The sequence below is a fragment of the Sapajus apella genome, unplaced genomic scaffold (assembly GCF_009761245.1).
Source record: "Sapajus apella isolate SASKATOON/1434 unplaced genomic scaffold, GSC_monkey_1.0 scaffold4, whole genome shotgun sequence".
Taxonomy (NCBI): domain Eukaryota; kingdom Metazoa; phylum Chordata; class Mammalia; order Primates; family Cebidae; genus Sapajus; species Sapajus apella.
Window position 1 is genome coordinate 43,595,232 of NW_022436944.1, and position 22,160 is coordinate 43,617,391.

General features: G+C 37.7%; 1 protein-coding gene across 3 annotated transcripts in view; it reads left to right on the top strand.

The window, feature by feature from the left end:
• The window catches only part of UBE2E2 (ubiquitin conjugating enzyme E2 E2), a 365,295-nt gene that overhangs the window by 272,723 nt on the left and 70,412 nt on the right, over positions 1 to 22,160 (top strand). For all 3 annotated transcript variants that reach the window (XM_032267656.1, XM_032267665.1, XM_032267673.1), the window contains exon 4: positions 2,142 to 2,274. In XM_032267656.1, coding sequence (XP_032123547.1) covers positions 2,142 to 2,274 — 133 coding nt within the window. The remainder of the gene's footprint in view (positions 1 to 2,141; positions 2,275 to 22,160) is intronic.

The following is a 22,160-nucleotide window of genomic DNA, read 5'->3' on the forward strand; positions in this document are numbered from 1 at the left end:
GTTTGTATATTTATTAAGGGTAAAAAATCAGTTTTTCTGTTTTTCAAATATAAAAACTTGTCCTAGTCCCATCAGTTGACATAAATCAGGTTTGCATACGTATTTGGAAAAGTTTGAGGAATTTCTTTGAGCTTCCAAACAAATTTTAAAATCAACTTGTGGAGTTCTGGTTTTAAAAAACAGTTGGATTTTTTTTTTAGATGGAGTCTTGCTCTGTTGCCATGCTGGAGTGCAATGGTGTGATCTTGGCTTACTGCAACCTCCATCTTCCAGGCTCAAGTGATTTCCCCTGCCGCGGCCTCCTAAGTAACTGGGACTACAGGGGCATGCCACCACACCTGGCTGATTTTTTTGTATGTTAGTAGAGACAGGGTTTCACCATGGCCAGGATGGTCTCAATCTTTTGACCTCGTGATCCACCCTCCTCAGCCTCCGAAAGGGTTGGGATTATAGGTATGAGCCATCGCACCCAGCCTGGACTTTTTAATTGGAATTGTAGTGGATCCGTTTGGCAAAATTGACATCGGATATCAGATTTCCCTACCCATAAACTTGGTGTCTCTCTCCATTTATTTTACTCTTATGAGTATTTTTCAGTAAGTTTTATATAAATTGCTCCATAAAGAGCTTTAGCCCAGGAGTTCAAGACTAGCCTGGGCAACATAGTGAGACCCTGTCTCAGAAAAATACATTTTCTAGTGGTGTATTGAAATGAAGCTGATATTTGAATATTGATATTATATCTAGCAATTTTACTAAACTCTTTTATTGAGTTTAATACAGTGTATATATATTTGGGATTTTTTTTTCTGTGAACCTAAATACTACAAATGCTGTTTTATTTCTTCTGTTCCAATCCATATACCTTTTATTTTTCCTTGTGTTTTTCATACTTTGATAAATATGATCTCTAGTACAGTACTGATTAGAAATGGAGATAACGGCCATTCATATCTTGTTCTTCAGTTTAAAAGGAGTGCTTTTAATATTTTACCATTGAATATAATAGTTGATGTGAGGTTTTTGATAGATGTTCTTTATCAGGTTAAAGAAGTTTCCCTCTATTCCACTTTTGCTAAGATTATGGAGTTTTTTTTTTTAATTACGAAAGGCTATTTGTGATAAAATGGCTGCTCAATAATGAATTTTCTATAGATATATACTCATTTCAAAATAAGAGGGAAAAGAAGCTGAATCTTTATTGGCAATAAAACTTTCCCAAGCATCTTAATAGAGTTTCCTACTTTGCTACAGGGTGTGAGAAGAATTTCTATTATTCTATTATTATTACGTGTAGGTAATCGTTAGATGAAACAAAAAAAAAAAACACTGGAAAGCTAAATCCTAATCTCATTTTGCCCTTCTTTTCACCTGAGAGAACTAATGCAATTCAGCTGAGTCACATGGGCCATATTTTTTTCAACAAAATTATCTGAACTCAGAAACATAGGTGTACTGCTATTACCCATGTGGCTTCTTCACTTGCTTTGTTATTAATTCATCATCATCCAACATATTGACTTAGGAGACACTAAGGACAAGGCACAACCTGTTCCTTAAGCAATTTCGAGGGAGGGTGGAAAGAAGCAATAGTTACAAAACACATTTATAAAACGAAATGATATATCTTATCTACAGAACTCACTGGTCATGACGTATTCGTCAGGAAGTGGGGAGAAGGAAAGGAAGGTTCAGATGGGATATGATTATTTGAGCAGAGACTTTGTATGATGAACATTGAACCTCCTTTGTGTTCTCAGTTGTTAACAAAGGGATCAGACTAGTCATTCTCCAGCGGCCCTTCTAACTTTGAAATTTTGTCTTTGACATCACAAGTAATTTCAAGCTTTTATTAAATATTTGTGTTTCTACCTCTGGCCCATGGTCTTTGGACTCTTTTATTCCATAGGCTTAAGGTTGTGAATGGCAAAAGAGGATCTTGGTGTTCTTGTATTATGTAATACCAATGTATTTCACTTATAGAATAATGGTAATATTGACAATATGAATCTTAACAGAATTAACTGATTAACTTTTTGTGTTTTTATGGAACTGCTCAATTGGTTATCATAAATAGATTTTGTTAAATTCTAGCCTTCATGTAATTTCTAAACACATTTCATTTGTATGTCTTATTTCAGTGCTGGACCCAAAGGAGACAACATTTATGAATGGAGGTCAACTATATTGGGACCCCCAGGATCTGTCTATGAAGGAGGGGTGTTCTTTCTTGACATTACCTTTTCACCAGACTATCCATTTAAACCCCCTAAGGTCAGTATGAAGTTTTCATTGATTTTTAGCAATATGTATTCTATTTCTAGATACATATACTTATTCTTAAATATACATTTCTAGGGATACATGTCTATTCTGTTGTCACAGACAGCTTCCCAAGACTGATAGTGTATAAAATGAAACGACGTAAAAAATTATAGATTATCCTTCCACCCCAGCTTTTTACTGATTTTGTTGCTTTTTCTCCTCATTATCTCCTTTCTTTGTTATGCACTTTAACATAAAACACCATGTTTTATGGGTGAAAATGGGGGCATAAGTTTGGCCCAGGGTTAGTACCAGAGCCCAGAGAATCAGACGGAGCCTTGAGCCAGAGCCCAAGCAAGCTAAGCACAAGAGTCAGGCTAAAGGCAGAGGAAGCCTCCCCAGGGCAAGGTTTATAGCACTAGCTATGGAGCTTTGAGTTTTGCTGTCTCTAGAGTTCAGCTGCTCACATGTAGTACACATGGACTAGTATGGAAAGTGTGACCCACAGAGACTTAAAAATGGGGTTAAGAAAATTCAGTAAAGTATTTATAATAGTTCATTAATGAAACTGATTAAGGAAAAGTCATTTATGTTTATGTCTGATGTGCAAGAATACAGTGAAATCAGAGCATAAAAGAACTCTCACTTATTTAAGCCAAGATTATATACTTTAGAAAGTCTTCACATTTTTTTCTGCTGCCTGTAAGTCAGATGTTTGACTCTTTTAAATATTATGTCATCTCCATTAGCATCTATTCTCCACCATGGCAAAGGAAGTGACCCTGAAGACACCATGTTTTGGCTACCAAGAAACAATTCTCATTTGACCCTGACTTAACTTCATAATGCACAGGGATAAAAAACTTGTTTGCATTGTAGGTTGAAGTAAACAGTATAAAAAAAACAAGAATAAGACTAGACCTTCACCATGACTTTCTATAATTTCCCCTCCCTCCTCTTCTTTCCTCCTGCTCTTCCTTTCTTCCTTCCTTTCCATTGATGCTTAGATAGTGTTACCAAAGCAAAAAGTAGTAACTATAATTATCCTCAATGAGGAAATCAAGGACCGAGGAACTATGTAGTTTATCCACCATTATGCATCAAGCAAATTGTGGTGTAAGGATTTGAACCTGGAAAGCCTGGCTCCAAAGCCCATACTCCATCCTCCATTACACAATACATTTTATTCAAGCTGTCAGGGCTGGTGGCACTAGTGACCACCCAGAGCTTGCATTTGGTAGGGTTTTCAATGACAAAGCTATAGTAAATCTAATACTTATCTTCTTCCTTTACTGGATGGGATCCTTATACATTTCTTTTCTACTTTAGACCAGCCCGTAAGTCACCTGGAGTATCTGTTGTACTGCAAGGGATGTGAGGACCTTTGTTTGTCAGCCTCTACTGCCTGGAGAAGTTTACTAGTAAAACTAGGGCATAGGAGGAATGCTTTATCTGTCCTCAAATGTTTCAGGGACTGTGGTGTGTGTTGGTGCTGGACTTTATCCAGGATGGTTGGATAGGACAAAAATAGAAGCAGGAGGGTGTCAGTTACAGTGAAGTAGATTTCAATTTTTTATGAGGAAAATCTGACCCACAGTTGGACCATCAACTTGTGAGTAGCTCTACTTCTGAGACACCACACTTCCCTTTACTAGGAGTGTTCAAGAAAAAAACTGAGTTACTACCTGTCAAGAATTTTAACAAGAAATAATTGAATACCTCCACATAATGTATTGGACTTAGACAATCTCTAAGGAGAAAAAAAAATCAAACTTTGGTACCTAGAACCACAATTCAAATGCACATTTAATAGAAATCTGTGGAAAGTTTTTAAAAGCAAATTATCGTCTCTAAAATATGAGTTTTAGAAATCAGATTTTATAGACAGATATGTTACTTGAGGGAGAAAAAAAATTGCAGTGTAGTGAAGGCTATTAAGTAAAACAAATACTTCTATTATTAATAGTTTTGATGTAACATCTCCATGCCTTTCTAGTGTCCTGTTATTTTAAATAGTTCATGTTTCAGGTTATCTTGGGTTTTTTCCTCCCCTTTGCTCTTTTTGTTTCCACGTTACCCATGCATTTTGATTCCTACAACATTTTCCAATACTCTGAAGAACGAACCAGGGAAGCAGTAGGTGTCAGTGGAAATTACTGGTAAGAGCAGAGGCCTATAAATACATCTAATGAGCTGTCTGAGGGTTATATGTGTGGATATACACACCATAAAATTAGTCTATAGCATGATGGAGTTCATGAGATTATTTTTTCCAAATTCTCACAAATAGAACCTTCGATGAAGACTTCTAAATACTATAGAGATCAAATGTAGCTTTTAAAGGTTAGAGGAATGATTTGGGATACGCCTTCTTGTTGCAGGAACTTTTTCACAGTAGGGCTTGATCAGTTTGAACACCCCATATTCCACTACTCAATTTTTAAAAATTAGAGATGAGCTTGTTATAGTAATGTCTCCCAGAATTTGCCTAAATTCTAATAAGGCAAGCAAAACAACTATTACCTGGGTAAATAATGTTCATTAAACTTAGTATTCTAGTCTTAAATATGTTGAGTACTGGTATTTTTCAAATGCTATATTTCAGTACAATTTTTAGTACATTGAATTACTTATATAATTATTATGTTTATGCCTTTTACTTAACCTATAGCACCATTTTACTATTTCAAAGTAGGTAAGGCATCTTACATGGTATCTTTTCTTGTAATTGTCCATTGCATTTGATGCCAGGTCTTCAGTTGAGTACTTAACCACCAATGATAATATTATCTGGGAAAACACCTGTTTAATATAACTCCATTTAGGAATACTACATTATGGCCAAAAAGAAAAGTGTAATATAAAAGCTTTTTATACCATATTTATTTTTTAGTGTGGGCATATGTTTTAATGTTATGATTCAGATATCTGTTTTTAAGGTAGATGTTGCTTTTTTTTGAGACAGAATTTCACTGTTTTGCCCAGGCTGGAGTAAAGTGGCACAATCTCTGCTCACTGTAGCCTCCACCCCCTGGGTTCAGGTGATTCTCATGCTTCAGCCTCCCGAGTAGCTGGGATTACAGGTGCCAGCCACCACACCTGGTTAATTTTTTATATTTTTAGTAGAGACAGGGTTTTGCCATGTTGACCAGGCTGGTCTCAAACTCCTTACCTCAGGTGATCCACCCACCTCAGCCTCCCAAAGTGCTAGGATTACAAGCATGAGCCACCGCACCTGGCCTATCTTAGAAATTCATCCTCACTAAGGAGTCCTGTTAGGTAACAGATCAGATATTTGTCTTTTCAGTAGAAATACATAGGGGTATGCATCTTAATTTGGCTTTTTCTATCTCCCTGTGGACCTGGACATGACGTAAAAAATAAGTGCTCATTCCAAATAGATTTGGGATTAGGTAGGTGAAAGAGTCAAGCATGTTTGTTTTTTATTTTCGGTATTTCAGGCAACTTATGCACAGGATAGACATGCTGTTCCATGTTCCTATTACTGGAAAACATTCTTTCTTTAGTAATGGCATGAAGATAGTATCTGCTGGTGATAAAATTTGTGGCTCAGTTGTTTTATAAAACAAGACCAAAAAATTACACACATTAATAAAGTATCTGTAAGTGAAATTAAGAATGATATTCAAAATCTTTTTAAATATAATTTGTTCTTTCACTACAGATTTTAGCATGTACATTTTAAAATCCTAGAGATCAATTCAGAGCATATCAGTTTAGAAGTTTGTTGTTATTTTTTATAAAGTCTAACTGTAAGTTGCTTACTAATGTCAGCTAATACAGAAGGCCTTAACTGCTTTTGAAGAGTGAAATAGATAGGTCTTCAGGTTTTCAAAATCTTTATTTTTCTCATTAGATTTTAACCTTAAATTGATGGGTCAAGGCTACTTAAAAATAAGGTCACTAATTAGTTACAGTAAGAAACAGTGATATTCAGCATTTGAAAGCCACAGAGGGATCTGTAACTGAAGTTCAACAATGAGTTCTACAACTGTATCCTTTCTAGGTTATTATTATTATTATTTTGTACTAGTTTTTATTGTTGCTGCTACTGCTCAAAGAAGAAAATTGAATGTGTTTCCCAGAATTTTCAGAAAGAGCAGTGATTTATGTGTGTAAACCCAACTATTCAGGCCTTGGTTAGAGAACACACAGTTGTCATGGAGTAACATGAATTGACTTATTTTTAACCTGAGTTTGTGCATTCATATAAAGCTTGGCCATGGATAAAGTCCTTTCTTACATTTTGAATTGCCTGTTTGACATCTCTAATTGAACATCCAGTAGTCATCTCAAAGTTAACAAATCCAGAACCAAATTACTGATTACCCCATTCCATGTCAGCTCTATTTTTCCAGTTGCTGAAACTAAAAACTTTACAGTTACAGTCATCCTTGACTCCTCTTGCACAGCTAGCCAGACCCAGTCCCGCTGGCTCAATCTTGAAAATAAATCTAGAATCTAGACATTTCTTACCACCTTTCCCTAGAAACTCTTTGGCCCAAACCACCATCAGCTTTTCTCCTCCCTCAAATTATTTCCACAAATGATTGTGGAAATCTGTGTGGTCTTCTTGGCTCCACCCTTATTCTTCCTACAGTACACTCCTACACTGAAAGATTCCTTTTTTATTTTATTTTTTTTTTTTGGCTGGAATCCAGTGATGTGATCTCAGCTCACTGCAACCTCCAGCAGTTCTTTAATCCCAGCCTCCCAAGTGGCTGGGACGACAGGCATTTGCCACCATGCCCAGCTACTTTTTGTATTTTTGGGAGAGATGGGGTTTCACCATGTTGCCCAGGCTGGTCTCGAACTCCTGAGCTCAAGCAGTCTGCCCACCTCAGCATCCCAAAGTGCTGGGATTACAGGTGTGAGCCACCATGCCCAACCTAAAGCTTCCTTTGATAGTGTATCAGATTATGTAAATTATTTGCTTAAACCCTTCAGTGATTCCCAGCTCCTGAAGAAAAGCTTACAAAACCATATAGAACCACCCCATCCACAGAATACTTTTCAGAGTTGCCAAACATCACTTTTTACTCAGATACTCAAAGCATGCTTCTTCACAAACCTTTCCATTTGTTCTTCCTTCCGCCTGCATTTGTGTGCCACCCAGAAATTCACATGACTCACTTCATTTGCCCCTTAATTTCTCTGCTCAAATGTCACCTTTTCAGAGAGGCTCTTGGATGACAAATTCCAACTTCCTTAGATTCCCTCTAAACTTCCTCACAACCATCACTATATTTGACTTTTTGGTATGGCACTTCTCCCTCTTGGTGTTATATATTTCTTTGTTTATTCGTTTATTATATTTCCCTTTCCCCATTTAGCATGCAGGTCAATGAGCACGAAACTTTGTCTATTTTGATGTCACTCCTTTAATCTCAGCTATGTAGAACAATACCTGGTGATTCAGTAGGCATTCAATAAAAATTTGTTGAATTAGTTTAATGCATGCAACTGTGCCATAAGCAAAATGTTTATTACCCCCCACATCATAGATCAGAAAACTGAGGTCCATAGAGGTTGTCTTGCGTGCAGGCCACACAGGAAGTAGGTAGCAGAACTGGAATCTAAACTTAGTTCTAAATCGAGCCTTTTACCTCCAATTATAGAAAGGGTTTAGATTGCTTATATCCCTGGAAGAAGGAACACTTGATCCTGGATTATACACTCTGGTATAAATTAATTATATCAGATCATTCTCTAACCCAAGTATTTTTGAAGGGAGAGGAAACACATGGCATGAGGAGGAAAGAATGTTAGAAGAGATTTTGAGTGCCTGTCTTTCTGTTTTGCCAGGAATCCTCTTTCCAAAGGCACTGGGGGCTGTTCTCCAGTGTGTTTCTAATTCACAGACTGAGGTGTTAAATCTACATTAAATAATAAATATTGATTTCTGGATTTTGCCAGCTTTAAGCTAAAGAGGTTATTTCACATTTCACATATCATTTCCACCTTAACCAGCATCAGAATGGCCTTGTATCCTCAGTGTCATGACTGGGCTGTAGTAGGATTGCTTACATCACATGAGTCAGTTTTTCTTTCTGGTCCATACTCCTTTGGATAAACCTTTAAAAATGGCATGCTAGCCTTAAATGTTGCATGAAATTCCAAATGTGATGATTAAAAATAGTTCAAAATGGTGACATTATCTTTGTGCTTTTAAAACAGTGCACATTATATCTCTGCCCAGCCACCACCTCCAACTACCACCAATTTAGCAATTACTAAGAAGCAAGATTGGGTCTTGCTTTCAGGGCGAAGAGTACCAACTTTATTGTAAACCAAATTAAATATGCCTGTAAGCTAATAGGAAATCAGCCTTTTGGCTGACAAGAAGTTTAATTTAGCCATATTTTGGGAAGATATCTCTCTCCTAGCTTTCTATAGTCTAATGCAATTCACTGATTTTGAAGAAGGACCTTTAGTTTATTACTGTATCCTGAGATGCTTATTGCCCAAGCCAGCTTAATTTGTCACACTGGATCAACTCAACCACCTGTATGTTTGCACAAGCCTTGATGAGGTGGTGGTGTAATCAGCCACTCTGATATCTGCTGACACACCCCTATAAGAGCCCTGCCATAAAGGTGGAGGTTTCAAAGAAGTATTTTACTGTGCCTCTCCATGCTCTGGAGTTCTTTCCCTGTGAATATGACTGTACTCCAGATGGAAGTTGGTGTTGGTTGATATTACTGTCAGCATTACTGGGAGGCGTAGACAGGCCTAAATTCCTTCACCATGGATGTTCTTCTGTGGACAAGTTATGTGAACAGAGGAGACTGAAGTGAGACATTCAGAAGTTTGGAAAATGAGGAGCTTGTTTGAATTCAGAAAAGATTCAACTCACTTACCAAAGAGGGGTGACTTTTCTAAGGAAAGATTGATTCACAGATTATACAAGTGATACCCTCCCCTCATACGGTTTTTCTGAAGAGAGAAGGGTGGGGTAACTCTTCAAGGTACAGTCTTCAGTATTCCAAACATCAAAGGGTATTGAGTGATCCACTCACAGGGTCCCATGAAACACTGAACACTGGAAACTCTGAAAGAAGCACTTTTAGTTGCAGAAAGTTCAAGGACAATAAGGTGATACTGGAAGAAATACTCTTGTAAAGAGGAAAACCTTGTGTATACTGAGCCAGATTAAGCTTCACTTTTGGCAATTTCCTTAACTTATAGGAAAGGGCTTTTGATGGAACCAGATCAAGACATGGAACAGATACCCTGTGTTGATTGTCTTTAAGTATAAAAACAAATAATATTTTATTGTTCACTTTAGAAATGGGATGTGGAAATAATATCCTACATGTAACCAAAAAATATATAATATTCTCTACTTTATTTAAATATGTTACTTGCTTAGATAATTATTTGTGATGTGATTTTTTTCAAACTGGGATAGAGGAGGCAGGTCTGAGCTCATTTCTAAGACTGCCTGCCAAATATCAATCCCTTTATGGCAAATGATCAAATTTCCTTGATTTTTTTTTTTCATTAGAGTTGGAGCAGGATCTCTCAGTAAGGTAGCGGCCTCTTAGAGATTTGCTCATAGAGGTCAAAAGAAAATGAGACAGGGAGAAATGAATGTTCTCAGTTCCCAGCTGTCCAAGATAAGAGTCAGTACATGATCATGGCTTATTAATTAATTAGAAAAGATAGGGCCACTGGCCTTTCACAGGTGTGGTGCAGGTCTTGTCCTGCCAAAGTTAAGGAAAAACAAAATCAGACAGACAACAAAATTATAAATAAAATGGATCTGGGGGGCAGGCATGGTGGCTCACACCTGTGATCCCAGCACTTTGGGAGGCCGAGGCAGGCAGATCACTTGAGGTCAGGAGTTTGAGACCAGCCTTGCCAACATGGTGAAACCCTGTCTGTACAGAAAATACAAAAATTAGCCGGGCTTGGTGACGCACATCTGTAATCCCATCTCCTTGGGAGGCTGAGGCACAAGAATTGCTTGAACGTAGGAGGCAGAGGCTACAGTGAGTCGAGACCATGCCACTCTAATTCGTTTTTTGAGACACAGTCTCAGAAAATAAAATAAATAGAATAAAATAAAATAGATCTAGGATCAGACAAATTTATTCATACTGATTCAAACAAGCATAGCTATTCTAAATCATCAGGTGAATTTTTCTTACGGAATCAGTATGTTAGCAGTTAACAAAGACCTGCCAAAAATTCTTGTAGGTTGGTTGGTTTTTTAAATACCTGTTTTAAGGCTCATTTATAAAGCAGAGATTTACTGAGCCCCTCCCTACTACTCTCCAGGCCCTCGATCTATAAAGGGGAGTAAAATACAGCCCTGGGAGCATGGAGACAGAACAATTAGGGACAAATAGTCCAGCCCAGAAAAGAACCAAGGCTCCACTGTGAAGATAAAAACACAGAGAATAATGTATAAATTCTTTTCTCATTCCTTTATTCAGTAATCATGTTGTACCATACAGTGGTCCAGATACTGAACATATAGAAGTGAGCAATGACATGTCCCATTTTGCTGAGAATTTACACTCAGGATAGGATTTTTTCAACTTTGACCCAGCTGATGTTTTGAGCAAGATAACACTTTATAGTGAAGGGCTACCCTTTGCATTGTAGAATATATAGCAGCATCCCTGATCTCTACCCTCTAAACGCCAATAGCAGTCTCCCCATCTCTCATTATGACAACAAAAGCTTCTCCAGATATTCCCAGATATCCCCGGAAAGTGGGGATCACCCTGTTGAGAACTGCTGTGTTAGCACTAACATCCATATCTACTGGTGACTAGCTTGAAACATCAGGAAGGACTCTGGTTTCTGATCTGAATGACCAGGTAGGGACATGTGCCTGTGAGGAATTTATGGGACATCTGATTGGGAAGTGCAGAAATGTTCACTGATAGCTTAATAGATCTGGAGTTCAGGTGAGTGATATGAGCTAAAGGTACAGATTTGGGAGTTAACACATGCAGATTTGGGTGTTAAAACGCTAGATAGAATAAATGATCTCACCTGTAGAAATGTGCAATTTTCGGCCAGGCGCGGTAGCTCACGCTTGTAATCCCAGAACTTTGGGGGGCTGAGTTGGGCAGATCACAAGGTCAAGAGTTCAAGACCATCCAGGCTAACATGGGGAAACCCCGTCTCTACTAAAAATACAAAAATTAGCTGGGCATGGTGGCATGTGCCTGTAGTCCCAGCTACTCAGGAGGCTGAGGCAGGAGAATCGGTTGAACCCAGGAGGCAGAGGTTGCAGTGAGCCAAGATCATGCCACTGCATTCCAGCCTGGCAACAGAGCAAGACTCCATCTCAAAAAAGAAAAAAGAAGAAATGCACAATTTTCAACCCAAACTGAATTTTTGAACCTATAAATTTTCAGAATGGTTTTCCAAAAAAAAAAAGAATGATAACTGAAAAAAACTAACAAAGCTGATATTTTCTCTTTTTCATTAAATTCTCACTGTTTTGGGATTGGCAAGTTATTTTCCATATAGAGTATTGTTGCTAGAAACCTTACACAATAATACCTTGCAAAATATCATGCTCTTATTGCAAGGAAAACACCTCATTTGTTGTTAATTATATCAATTATTCTTCTCACAAGTACCTAAATCAGGCCTAAAATAAGAACAAAATAATTAACTGTAGTTGCAGTGGACTTCTGCAGGGCAGAACTAAAGGACTAAATGACTTTTTCAAGCCCTCTTGAGCCTTTGGTTTTTTCAAGCTCCTCTTGGCCTCTTAAAGTGCTGGGATTACAGGCATGAGCCACCGCATCCGGCCAGCCATACTTTAGGTTACTCTTTGTGTTCCTTTCTGTAGTCCCTTTTGCCTCCATTTTTGTAGAGAATTAAGGTTAAAAAAAGTTTTTTGTCTGGGCACTTACCAAGTTGTATATCTGTATATGGACTAGGCTCAGTGGCTCATGCCTGTAATCCCAGCACTTTGGGAGGCCAAGATGGCTAGATCACCTGAAGTCAGGTGTTCAGACGAACCTACCTAACATGGTGAAACCCCATCTCTACTAAAAATACAAAAATTAACCAGGTGTGATGGTGCATGCCTGTTATCCCAGCTACTCAGGAGGCCAAGGCATGAAAATTGCTTAAACCCAGGAGGGAGAGGTTGCAGTGAGCCAAGATTGCAACAGAGCAAGACCTGAGTTAAAGACAGACAGACAGACAGACAGACATACATACATACATAATTAAAATATCTGTATATGTACAATATCCTATATATTTATATTTCCCCTATACTTGGCCACTAATGCATTTTAAACTCTATCTCTATGGATAAAACAATACAGTAGTTTTGTTCAACGAGGAAATAATTTATAAAGCAATATATTTATTTCAGGTTATTTACAGTTATTTTCTTCATTGCTTTTTTTTTTTTTTTTCCTTTTTTTGGGAGACGGAGTTTCGCTCTTGTTACCCAGGCTGGAGTGCAATGGCGCGATCTCGGCTCACCGCAACCTCCGCCTCCTGAGTTCAAGCAATTCTCCTGCCTCAGCCTCCTGAGTAGCTGGGACTACAGGCATGCGCCACCATGCCCAGCTAATTTTTTGTATTTTTAGTAGAGACGGGGTTTCACCATGTTGACCAGGATGGTCTCGATCTCTTGACCTCGTGATCCACCCGCCTCGGCCTCCCAAAGTGCTGGGATTACAGGCTTGAGCCACTGCGCCCGGCCCTCTTCATTGCTTTTTTTGTCTTTTCTCCCTTTCCCCTTTAAGACATCACTACCTCTTGTAGTGATTTGCTTTTAAAACCAAACTCTTTTTAAATTAGTTTTAAATAGATAATATATATACACAGTAAAAAGTTCAAACAACACAAAAGGTATGCAGTAAAATTAAGTCATCCTCCTCATTGCCCACCATTCCCATTGCCTTCCCAAAGACTTTTTTTCTGCATTTACTATTTGCATTTACCGTCTTGAAGATTATCCCATATTTGTACGTGTAGATCTTTATTAGGATCATGTAATATTATATTGAACAAATGTATCATACGTGTTCCTGTGATTGGCATACAGGCTTTTTTTTAATCTTTTGCCATCACAAATAATGTTTCACTGAATATCTTTGTACATACTGTCTTTGCAGACTTGTGCAAATGTATCTGTGGGATAAATTCCTAGAAGTGGAATTACTGGGACTAATGAGTATGCATGTTCAATTTTAATGGATTCTGCCCAGTTTGCCCTCCGAAGAAGTTGTACAAAGTTATACTCCCAACTTAGGCACACCTGCCTTTTTTCCTACATCTTTATCAATGCTATACGACATCAAATATATGACGTTTACCAATCTAGTATAAAGAAAAGAACATTGAATTATAATTGCTTTTCTTTCATTATAAGTAAAATAATACCTTTTCATGTGTCCAGAATTTGGCGTTTTTCTTACTGAAAGTAAGTGTACACTTTTTCTTATTGAAACAGTGTAAAGAGTACAAGACAAGGGTGCCCTCTCTCACCACTTCTGTTCAACATAGTATTGGAAGTTCTGGCCAGAGCAATCAGGCAAGAAAAAGAAATAAACGGTATTCAGTTAGGAAAAGAGGAAGTCAAATTGTCTCTATTTGCGTATGACTTAATTGTATATTTATAGGACCCCATCGTCTCAGCCCAAAATCTCCTTAAGATGATAAGCAACTTCAGCAAAGTCTAAGGATACAAAATCAATGTGCGGAAATCACAAGCATTCCTATACACCAAAAACAGATAAACAGAGAGCCAAATCATGAGCGAACTCCCATTCACAATTGCTACAAAGATAATAAGATACCTAAGAATACAACTAACAAAGGACATGAAGGACCTCTTCAAGGAGAACTACAAACCACTGCTCAAGGAAATAAGAGAGGACAGAAACAAATGGAAAAACATTCCATGCTCATGGTTAGGAAGAATCAATATCATGAAAATGGCCATACTGCCTAAAGTAATTTATAGTTTCACTGCTATCCCCATCAAGCTACCATTGACCTTCTTCACAGAACTGGGAAAAACCACCTTTAACTTCATATGGAACCAAAAAAGAGCCCACATAGCCAAGACAATCCTAAGCAAAAAAAAACCAAGCTGGAGGCATCACGCTACCTGACTTCAAACTATACAACAAGGCCACAGTAATCAAAACAGCATGATACTGGTACCAAAACAGAGATAACAGACCAATGGAAAAGAACAGAGACCTCAGAGGCAATGCCACACATCTACAACCATCTGATCTTTGACAAACCTGACAAAAGCAAGCAATGGGGAAAAGATTCCCTATTAAATAAATGGTGTTGGGAAAATTGGCTAGCCATATGCAGAAAGCTGAAACTGGACCCCTTCTGTACACCTTATACAAAAATTAACTCCACATGGATTAAAGATTTAAGCATAAGACCTACCACCATAAAAACCCTAGAAGAAATCCTAGGCAGTACCATTCAGGACATAGGCATAGGCCAGGACTTCATGACTAAAACACCAAAAGCAATGGCAACAAAAGCCAAAATAGACAACAGGACCTAATTACACTTAAGAGCTTCTGCACAGCAAAAGAAACTATAATTAGAGTGAACTGGCAACCAACAGAGTGGGAATAAAATTTTGCAAGCTACCCATTTGACAAAGGGCTAATATCCAGAGTCTACAAGAAACTTAAACAAATTTACAAGGAAAAAAAAAAAAAACAAGCAAACAACCCCATCAAAAAGCGGGCAAAGGATATGAACAGACACTTTTCAAAAGAAGGCATTTATGCAGCCAGCAAACACATGAAAAAAAGCTCATCATCACTGTTGATTTGAGAAATGCAAGTCAAAACCACATTGAGACTCTTTCTCATGCCAGTTGGAATGGCAATCATTTAAACAATCTAGAGACAACATGCTGGAGAGCATGTGGAGAAATAGGAACACTTTTACACTGTTGGTGGGAGTGTAAATTAGTTCAACCATTGTGGAAGACAGTGTGGCAATTCCTCAAGGCTCTAGAAATAGAAATACCATTTGACCCAGTAATCTCATTACTGGGTATATAGTCAAAGGATTGTACATCATTTTGTTGTAAAGACACATGCACACATATGTTCATTGCAGTACTGTTTATAATAGCAAAGACTTGAAACCAACCCAGATGTCATCAATGATAAGACTGGACAAAGAAAATGTGGCATATATGCACCATGAAATACTATGCAGCCATAAAAAAGTGTAAATTCAAGAATTTAGGTGTCATCTTTTAGTTCTTTTTTTTTCAGTAATATAATATGAACATATTTCTTTTTCTATGTCATTTTTACAGCTTCAAAATTTGAGGTCATATTATAAAAGCCAGATCAATGCATGTGGTTGTTTTCAAAGCCATACTTAGGCAAAGAAAGTATATACATGTTGTCTTTCCTGTCACCCTGTCACATGGCACAACTACCACTTCTTAGCTTAAACAGAAAATTCCTGGGAGAAAAATTTTATATGCAGTAGAAGGGAAGGAAATTGTGGTGTGTTCATACAATAGTATATTACATAACAAATGAGAATTACAGAACAATGCAATACGGCTCACAAATAAAATATTGAAAGAAGCAAGCCGCTTGAGTACTGATGTATATAGATGTATGATTCAATTTATATAAGTTCAAAAATGGGAAAATATCATATTAAAGTAGGAGCCAGAATAGTAGTTACATTTGGGGGATGGTTATGACTGAGAAGAAACATAAGGGAGATTCTGGGGTCCTGGCAATATTCTGTCTTATTCTAGGTGGTGGTTACTCAGATTTGTTGACTTCGTAAAAATTCATCAAAATGTACAGTGATGATTTATATGCTTTTAAAGGTGACAAGTAACTGTACATGTTAATTTGGTACATAGTGATGTTTCGGTATGTATAACGTATGGTGATCAGATCAGGGTAATTGTAAGTTCTACTGTTCCATACCACAGTAGAATGACAATAGTTAACAATAATATTTAGTTTCAAACAGCTAGAAGGAAAATATTTGTGTTCCAGGCCAAAGAAATGATAACTATTTGAGGTGATGGATAGGTACTCTTCTTTGTATGTTATATTCAATTTTTCACTCATTTCCATTTTAAAAAGCTCTATATCACTACATTTAGGCCGAGTCTTCTGTCTTGTGAAAATTATTGCTCTGAATCTAAGTGTAGGCCTTTCTTCTTTTCTACTCAATTTTTATTGTTTTATTCCATGATTTGACATGTTTAGATCTTTTGATTCTTCACTTTTGACTAATGTGTTAACTGTCTGCTCAGCATTATGTTATCTATAGCTTTTATGTCTCCATTTAAAACACTGTTAAAATTTTGATAAAAGACCAATCACGAATCATCCCAGGGAGCTACTGGGATGTACAGGGAGGTACTGCAGTTGTATCCCAGGGAGCCACTGGGATGATTTGTGATTGGTCCTTTATCAACATTTGTAAATGCTGATAAACAGAGCTACTTTGTGCCAACGTAATTTAGTCATTCAACTAGATCTAAAACTTGCTTGCTGAGCCACTTTACAGCTACCAAACCTTGGTTATCATTCAGCCAGGAATTCTGTCTCTTGTTCACCAGGATGCACCCGAAGTGAAGTTGGCATCAGCCCAATTTGCTCTTGGACCGTCCGGTTTACAATCTCTTTGGTCATAATTAATCCTTCCCCGCATACATAAAACTCAAATGTGTGACTTCCAAGCTGGTCTGTTTGTTTTGGCACTAGGCAAGTGCCGTTGACAGTAATAAAGAAAGAAGGCTTCTGCTTTTCATCCTGTATATGCCTGACCAGGATAGAAAGATGCTGTTAGTGGGCACGGTGGCTCACTCCTGTAATCTCAGCACTTTGGAAGGCCAGGGCAGGAGGATCACTTGAGCTCAGAAGCTCAATATCAGCTTGAGGAACATAGGGAAAGCTCATCTCTACTAAAAATAAAAAAAATTAGTTGGACATGATGCCACACACCTGTAGTAGTACGAGCTACTGGGTTGGCTGAGGTGAGAGGATCACTTGAACTTGGGAGATCAAGGCCGCAGTGAGCTGTGATCATGCATGCCTGCCTGCGCGAATGAGCGAGGCCCTGTCTAAATAAATGAATAAATGAATGAATGCATACATACATACACACATACATACTTTTAAAAGGCCTCATCATAAACTATTCTTGGGCTCAGATGTACTATGTCTGGTTTATTCCCCTAATATTAATAACTATATTGAAAAGAAAATAGATTTATCCATGGTACAATTGGGTTCTGATGTATCCATCCTTAACTCTGCTGACCACCACATCATTTTCAGAATACTAACAAATCATCTGCTTAATAATTGTTTTAGAACCTTGTTGTAAATTATGTCCTTCTTCTTGTGAACAAAATAAATGGAATGTAATATAATTGAGTAGAGTTGAAAAACTGCTTCTTCTTTGCCATCTGTTAACATTTCACTGCCATCTACTCCAAGCAGTGATTCTCTTCTTTAATTTGTCACGTTCTTGATTCAAAGGCTTTATTTTCCCCTAAAACTCATTTCTGGATCTGTATAAACTTATAAAATGATTGTAATGACAAGATCTTAAGGCAATTAAAAAGTAAAGGTAGAAAATAGCACCCACCCTGGAATAAAGAAGAGACCCAACTCTGGCCCTCTTGGAACTTACATGCCAGTGACTACTATAAGGGTAACAGTGCAGTTGGGGACGTTAGAGAAAGAGCACCCAAATCTGCTTGAAGGAGTCAGCAAGCTGTTCAGAAAAGAGGTGAAGTACCAACACTTGACGGGTGGTAGCAGTACTCCTTGGAGAAGAGGACAAGGGTATTCCTAGCCAGGACAGCATGGGCAGAGGACTGCAAGTGTATGACCTTTTCAAGGAAGCATGGTCCATGGCGAACTAGGACTTTGCCAGGGTAGGCAGGTGTGCCAAGGAGTTTAGAGTATATCCTGCAGGCAGTAGACAACTGAATGTTTTTGCAAGCTGGAGAGGTCAATGAAAAACAGTGCCTTGAAGAAAGTAAGACAATGTTGTAGTAATCTCATCTAGCAATGATAAATACCTTAACTAGAGAAGTTAGAGAAGTGGCAAGGAGAATGAAGTAAATAGAGAAATCAAGGAGGTAGTATCAATTCTTTTTTTTTCTTTTTTTCATTGTTGAGACACAGTCTTGCTCTGTCATCTATTCTGGAGTACAGTGGCGCAATCTTGACTGACTGCAGCCTCTGCCTCCCAGTTTCATGCGATCCTCCTGCCTCAGCCTCCCAAGTAGCTGGGAACACAGATATGCACCACCACACCTGGCTAATTTTTCTGTATTTTTAGTAGAGACAGGGCATTGCCATGTTGGTCCCACTGGTTTTGAACTCCTGACCTCAAGCGATCCACCTGCATTGGCCTCCCAAAGTGCTGGGATTACAGGTGTACAGTACTGCGCCTGGCCCTATTCTGCACATTTCTCTCATGGTAATACCCCAGGTTTCTTGCAGGATGCATTAATATTGTTGTGTATTTTTTTCTGAAGATCTAAGCTTTTGTGCATAACCATTGCTATGCAGCTTAGACTGTATGAAGCCAGTAACCACAGGTTAATATGACATAAGACTGTGAGAATTTCTTACATAGATACATTTGAAATTGTCTGTCTTCCTCTTGGTGAGCAACTTAGCTGGGAAAAAGAGAGGAAAATCTTTCAACAGATTCTTGGACCAGTTCTTCAAAGTTTATATTTTAATAAATAATAAAGAGGTAGGTTTATTTTTTACCTACCTCTTCTTTGCTGGAATTCTTTCCAGCTGTTTATCATGTCTTCTAATTGGAACCCAAGAGCCCTGTGTTCTCTCATGGAATACTTTATCATAGTTATCTGTGTGATTCTCTTTTTTCTCTGCTCAATGGTGGGGTGTCTAAGAGCCAGGATCCTACTTACTCATCTTAGCTTTTCTAAGTCACCATCCCCATACTCAGCATTTCAGCACAGTACTTTGAATATAGTACAGGATCAACACGTATTTTGAATAAATATGTGTCCCTTATGTTTCTTCGAAATCAAGAGATTTTTATCTTCATAATTGGTAACAGACATTCCTGAGAGCCATAGAGTATCTGTACTTCTTTTGTATCTTCCCCAGACCCTAATACAGACCTGTGTAAACTATAGTCTTCAATAAATATCTCCTTGGTTTCTTAGTAGATTAATTGATTACTTTGAAATGAGGAAAAGAAGAAAGGAATAAAATTAATACGTGTATTCACTGAGACAGCTTCTAAGAAGAGAATTCTCACCTTCATAGGTTGTGCGTGCTTTTATAAAAGGTAACAAGTGAGTTGTTTACAGACATGGATACCATCTCTTCCTGAGATTTCGATTAGTACGGGTGTATAACCAACATATACTCACTGTAAAAATGAGACACTTGAAATTTTAATACAGTCTCATTAAAAACATACAAGATAAAAAGTGATATAAAAATTTAAAGGGCCAGGTTCAGTGGCTTATGCCTATAATTCCAGCAATTTGAGAGGCTGAGGTGGGAGGATCGCTTGAGGCCAGGCATTCAAGACAGGCCTGGACAACATAGTAAGTTTGTGTTTCTACAAAAAAAAAAAAAAAAAAAGCCGGGCATGGTGGCTCACACCTGTAGTCTTGGCTACTCAGGTGGCTGAGGCAGGAGAGTTGCTTGATCCCAGGAGTTGGAGGTAGCAGTGAGCTATGATCATGCCACTGTACTCCAGCCTGGGCAACAAAGAGAGACCCTGTCTCTAAAAAGCAAAACAAAAATTAAAAAGAAGTAACCAGATTAATGTTTCTTAAGAGAACATTTCTTACGTCACTCTGCTCCAGAAAAGATGCTGAAGTACATATGCATGCTTTGAATGCTGCAATGCAGGTGGAAATTCAGAAACAATTGTATCTTAGATACCAGTTACACTGTTCTATTACTGTATTTCTAGATAACACAGTTTAAGAACAACTTTTTTTCCTCAGAAGATTGTGTGAAGCAACAAATACAAGCAAAATTATTAGGGGGAGAAATAGTATATATCAGAGCCATAGCATTGTTTGTTATAAAAATATTCAAAGCACACCTTCTTAGAGCAGTGTATAAAACTTGAGTTTGTGAGATTACTTCGGTGAAATTGCATGATAACTGTGAACCAAATCTGCAAGACAGATGGTTGAAAGAGAGATAATGTTTTTACCTTACTCAGTTGGTATTAGAGAGGAAGAAAAGCTTAATAACACTATGGCAACACAATCTTATACCAGCAGTATCCATAACAAAAAAAAAAATGTCTTGTTCCTCTACTAGGCTCAGTGTAAAGTAAGCAGATATATAGTATAGCAGTCAACAGTATTTGAGAAAATACTATTCCTGCAGTATAATATCAAAGTGAAGATGTAATTCTTAAATATTTTTAATAGTGAAAGTGTAATAGAAATTTGGATAAAATATTAGATTTATTCTTATATCCCCTATTCTTAACCTCTTTAATAGATTTATTTTTATGGCTGATAAAGGATGTTACTTCCAATCAGGCCAAAGTATTTTACTATGTGACATTTAAGTACATACCTGAGAAATTAGTCTTATTAATTTAGAGTTTTACAACATCTCACTAAAGCCATCCATCTATTATAATTGTGGGACCTCTAAATATGTGTCCTTAAATACCTTAGAACATACCAGTTTCATGATGAACATGACCACTTTACCATGATGATATATTAGTTTTTACATCAAACAAAACTGATTATTTCTGTCCTTTAATATTACTAGATAATTTTAACTAAAAAAGGAGGAAATCAATGAAACATTGACCAATACAGGCTTTTGAAGAAAATACATTATTCTAATATTGTCAGAACAAAAGTCCACGAATCTTCTTCTAAGAGAAAAAAAGCATAGTTCGTCTTTTCTACCTAAACGTACCAGCTTTTTAAATTCTTTGGACTGTTTATTTGAAGTAGACACAATGTAGTGATATGTGCCATGCTTTTGGAATTTCTATGAGTTTTCTAATATGACGAATTAATGAAATATTTAAAAACTCAACTCTGCAATTAATGTTTAAGACTTAAAATCTCTATTGACTAAAATACTAATCACAAGATTTTTTTAATTGCCCTAAATCAAAATTTTAATGACAAAGCACATTTCCCTTTATAAGCTTTACACATCTATCCATTGACACCTTCCATCTCAGACTCCAAAAAAAAGGCACTGTACCCCCTTGCCATGGCAGCAAAATACGACGACTACCACCAGGAGCGCTGGCACAGGGTCCATCCCGCCATGGCAACAGCAGCAGGCGGCTGCTGCAGCTTCTCCAGGAGCCCCCAGATGCAAGGCAACCCCACTATGGTGCTCCTGCCCGCCGGGGTCCAGCCGCCTCTGCCGCCTGGGGCCCCTCCCCCTCCGCCGCCTCCACCGCCTGGTTCCCCCGGCGTGATGTATGCCCCGCCCCCTCCTCCTTCGCCTCCCATGGACCCTTCTAACTTTGTCATCATGATGGGCATGGTGGTGGCAGGCATGCCGCCCTTCGGAATGCCTCCAGCTCCCCCACCGCCTCCACCACAGAACTAGACTTGTTTTTTTAAGAAAATATATATAGAGAGAAAAAAAACCTAACTCTTGAAACATCAGAAGCTTTCAATCAATTATCGTTTTTAATTATTATTTTAAAATTACGATATATGTGGCCTCCATTCAAATGTAAATATTCTGTGTTTTTCCAGTTAATTTATCTATTGAGCAGATACATGTCAATATCCTCTTTCTTAGAGGAGATAAAAATCAGTATCATATAATCCCTGTCCTTATATAAATTTGTTCCCTTTGTAAATATTTTGCTAGACTGTCTACAAAACGTTTATT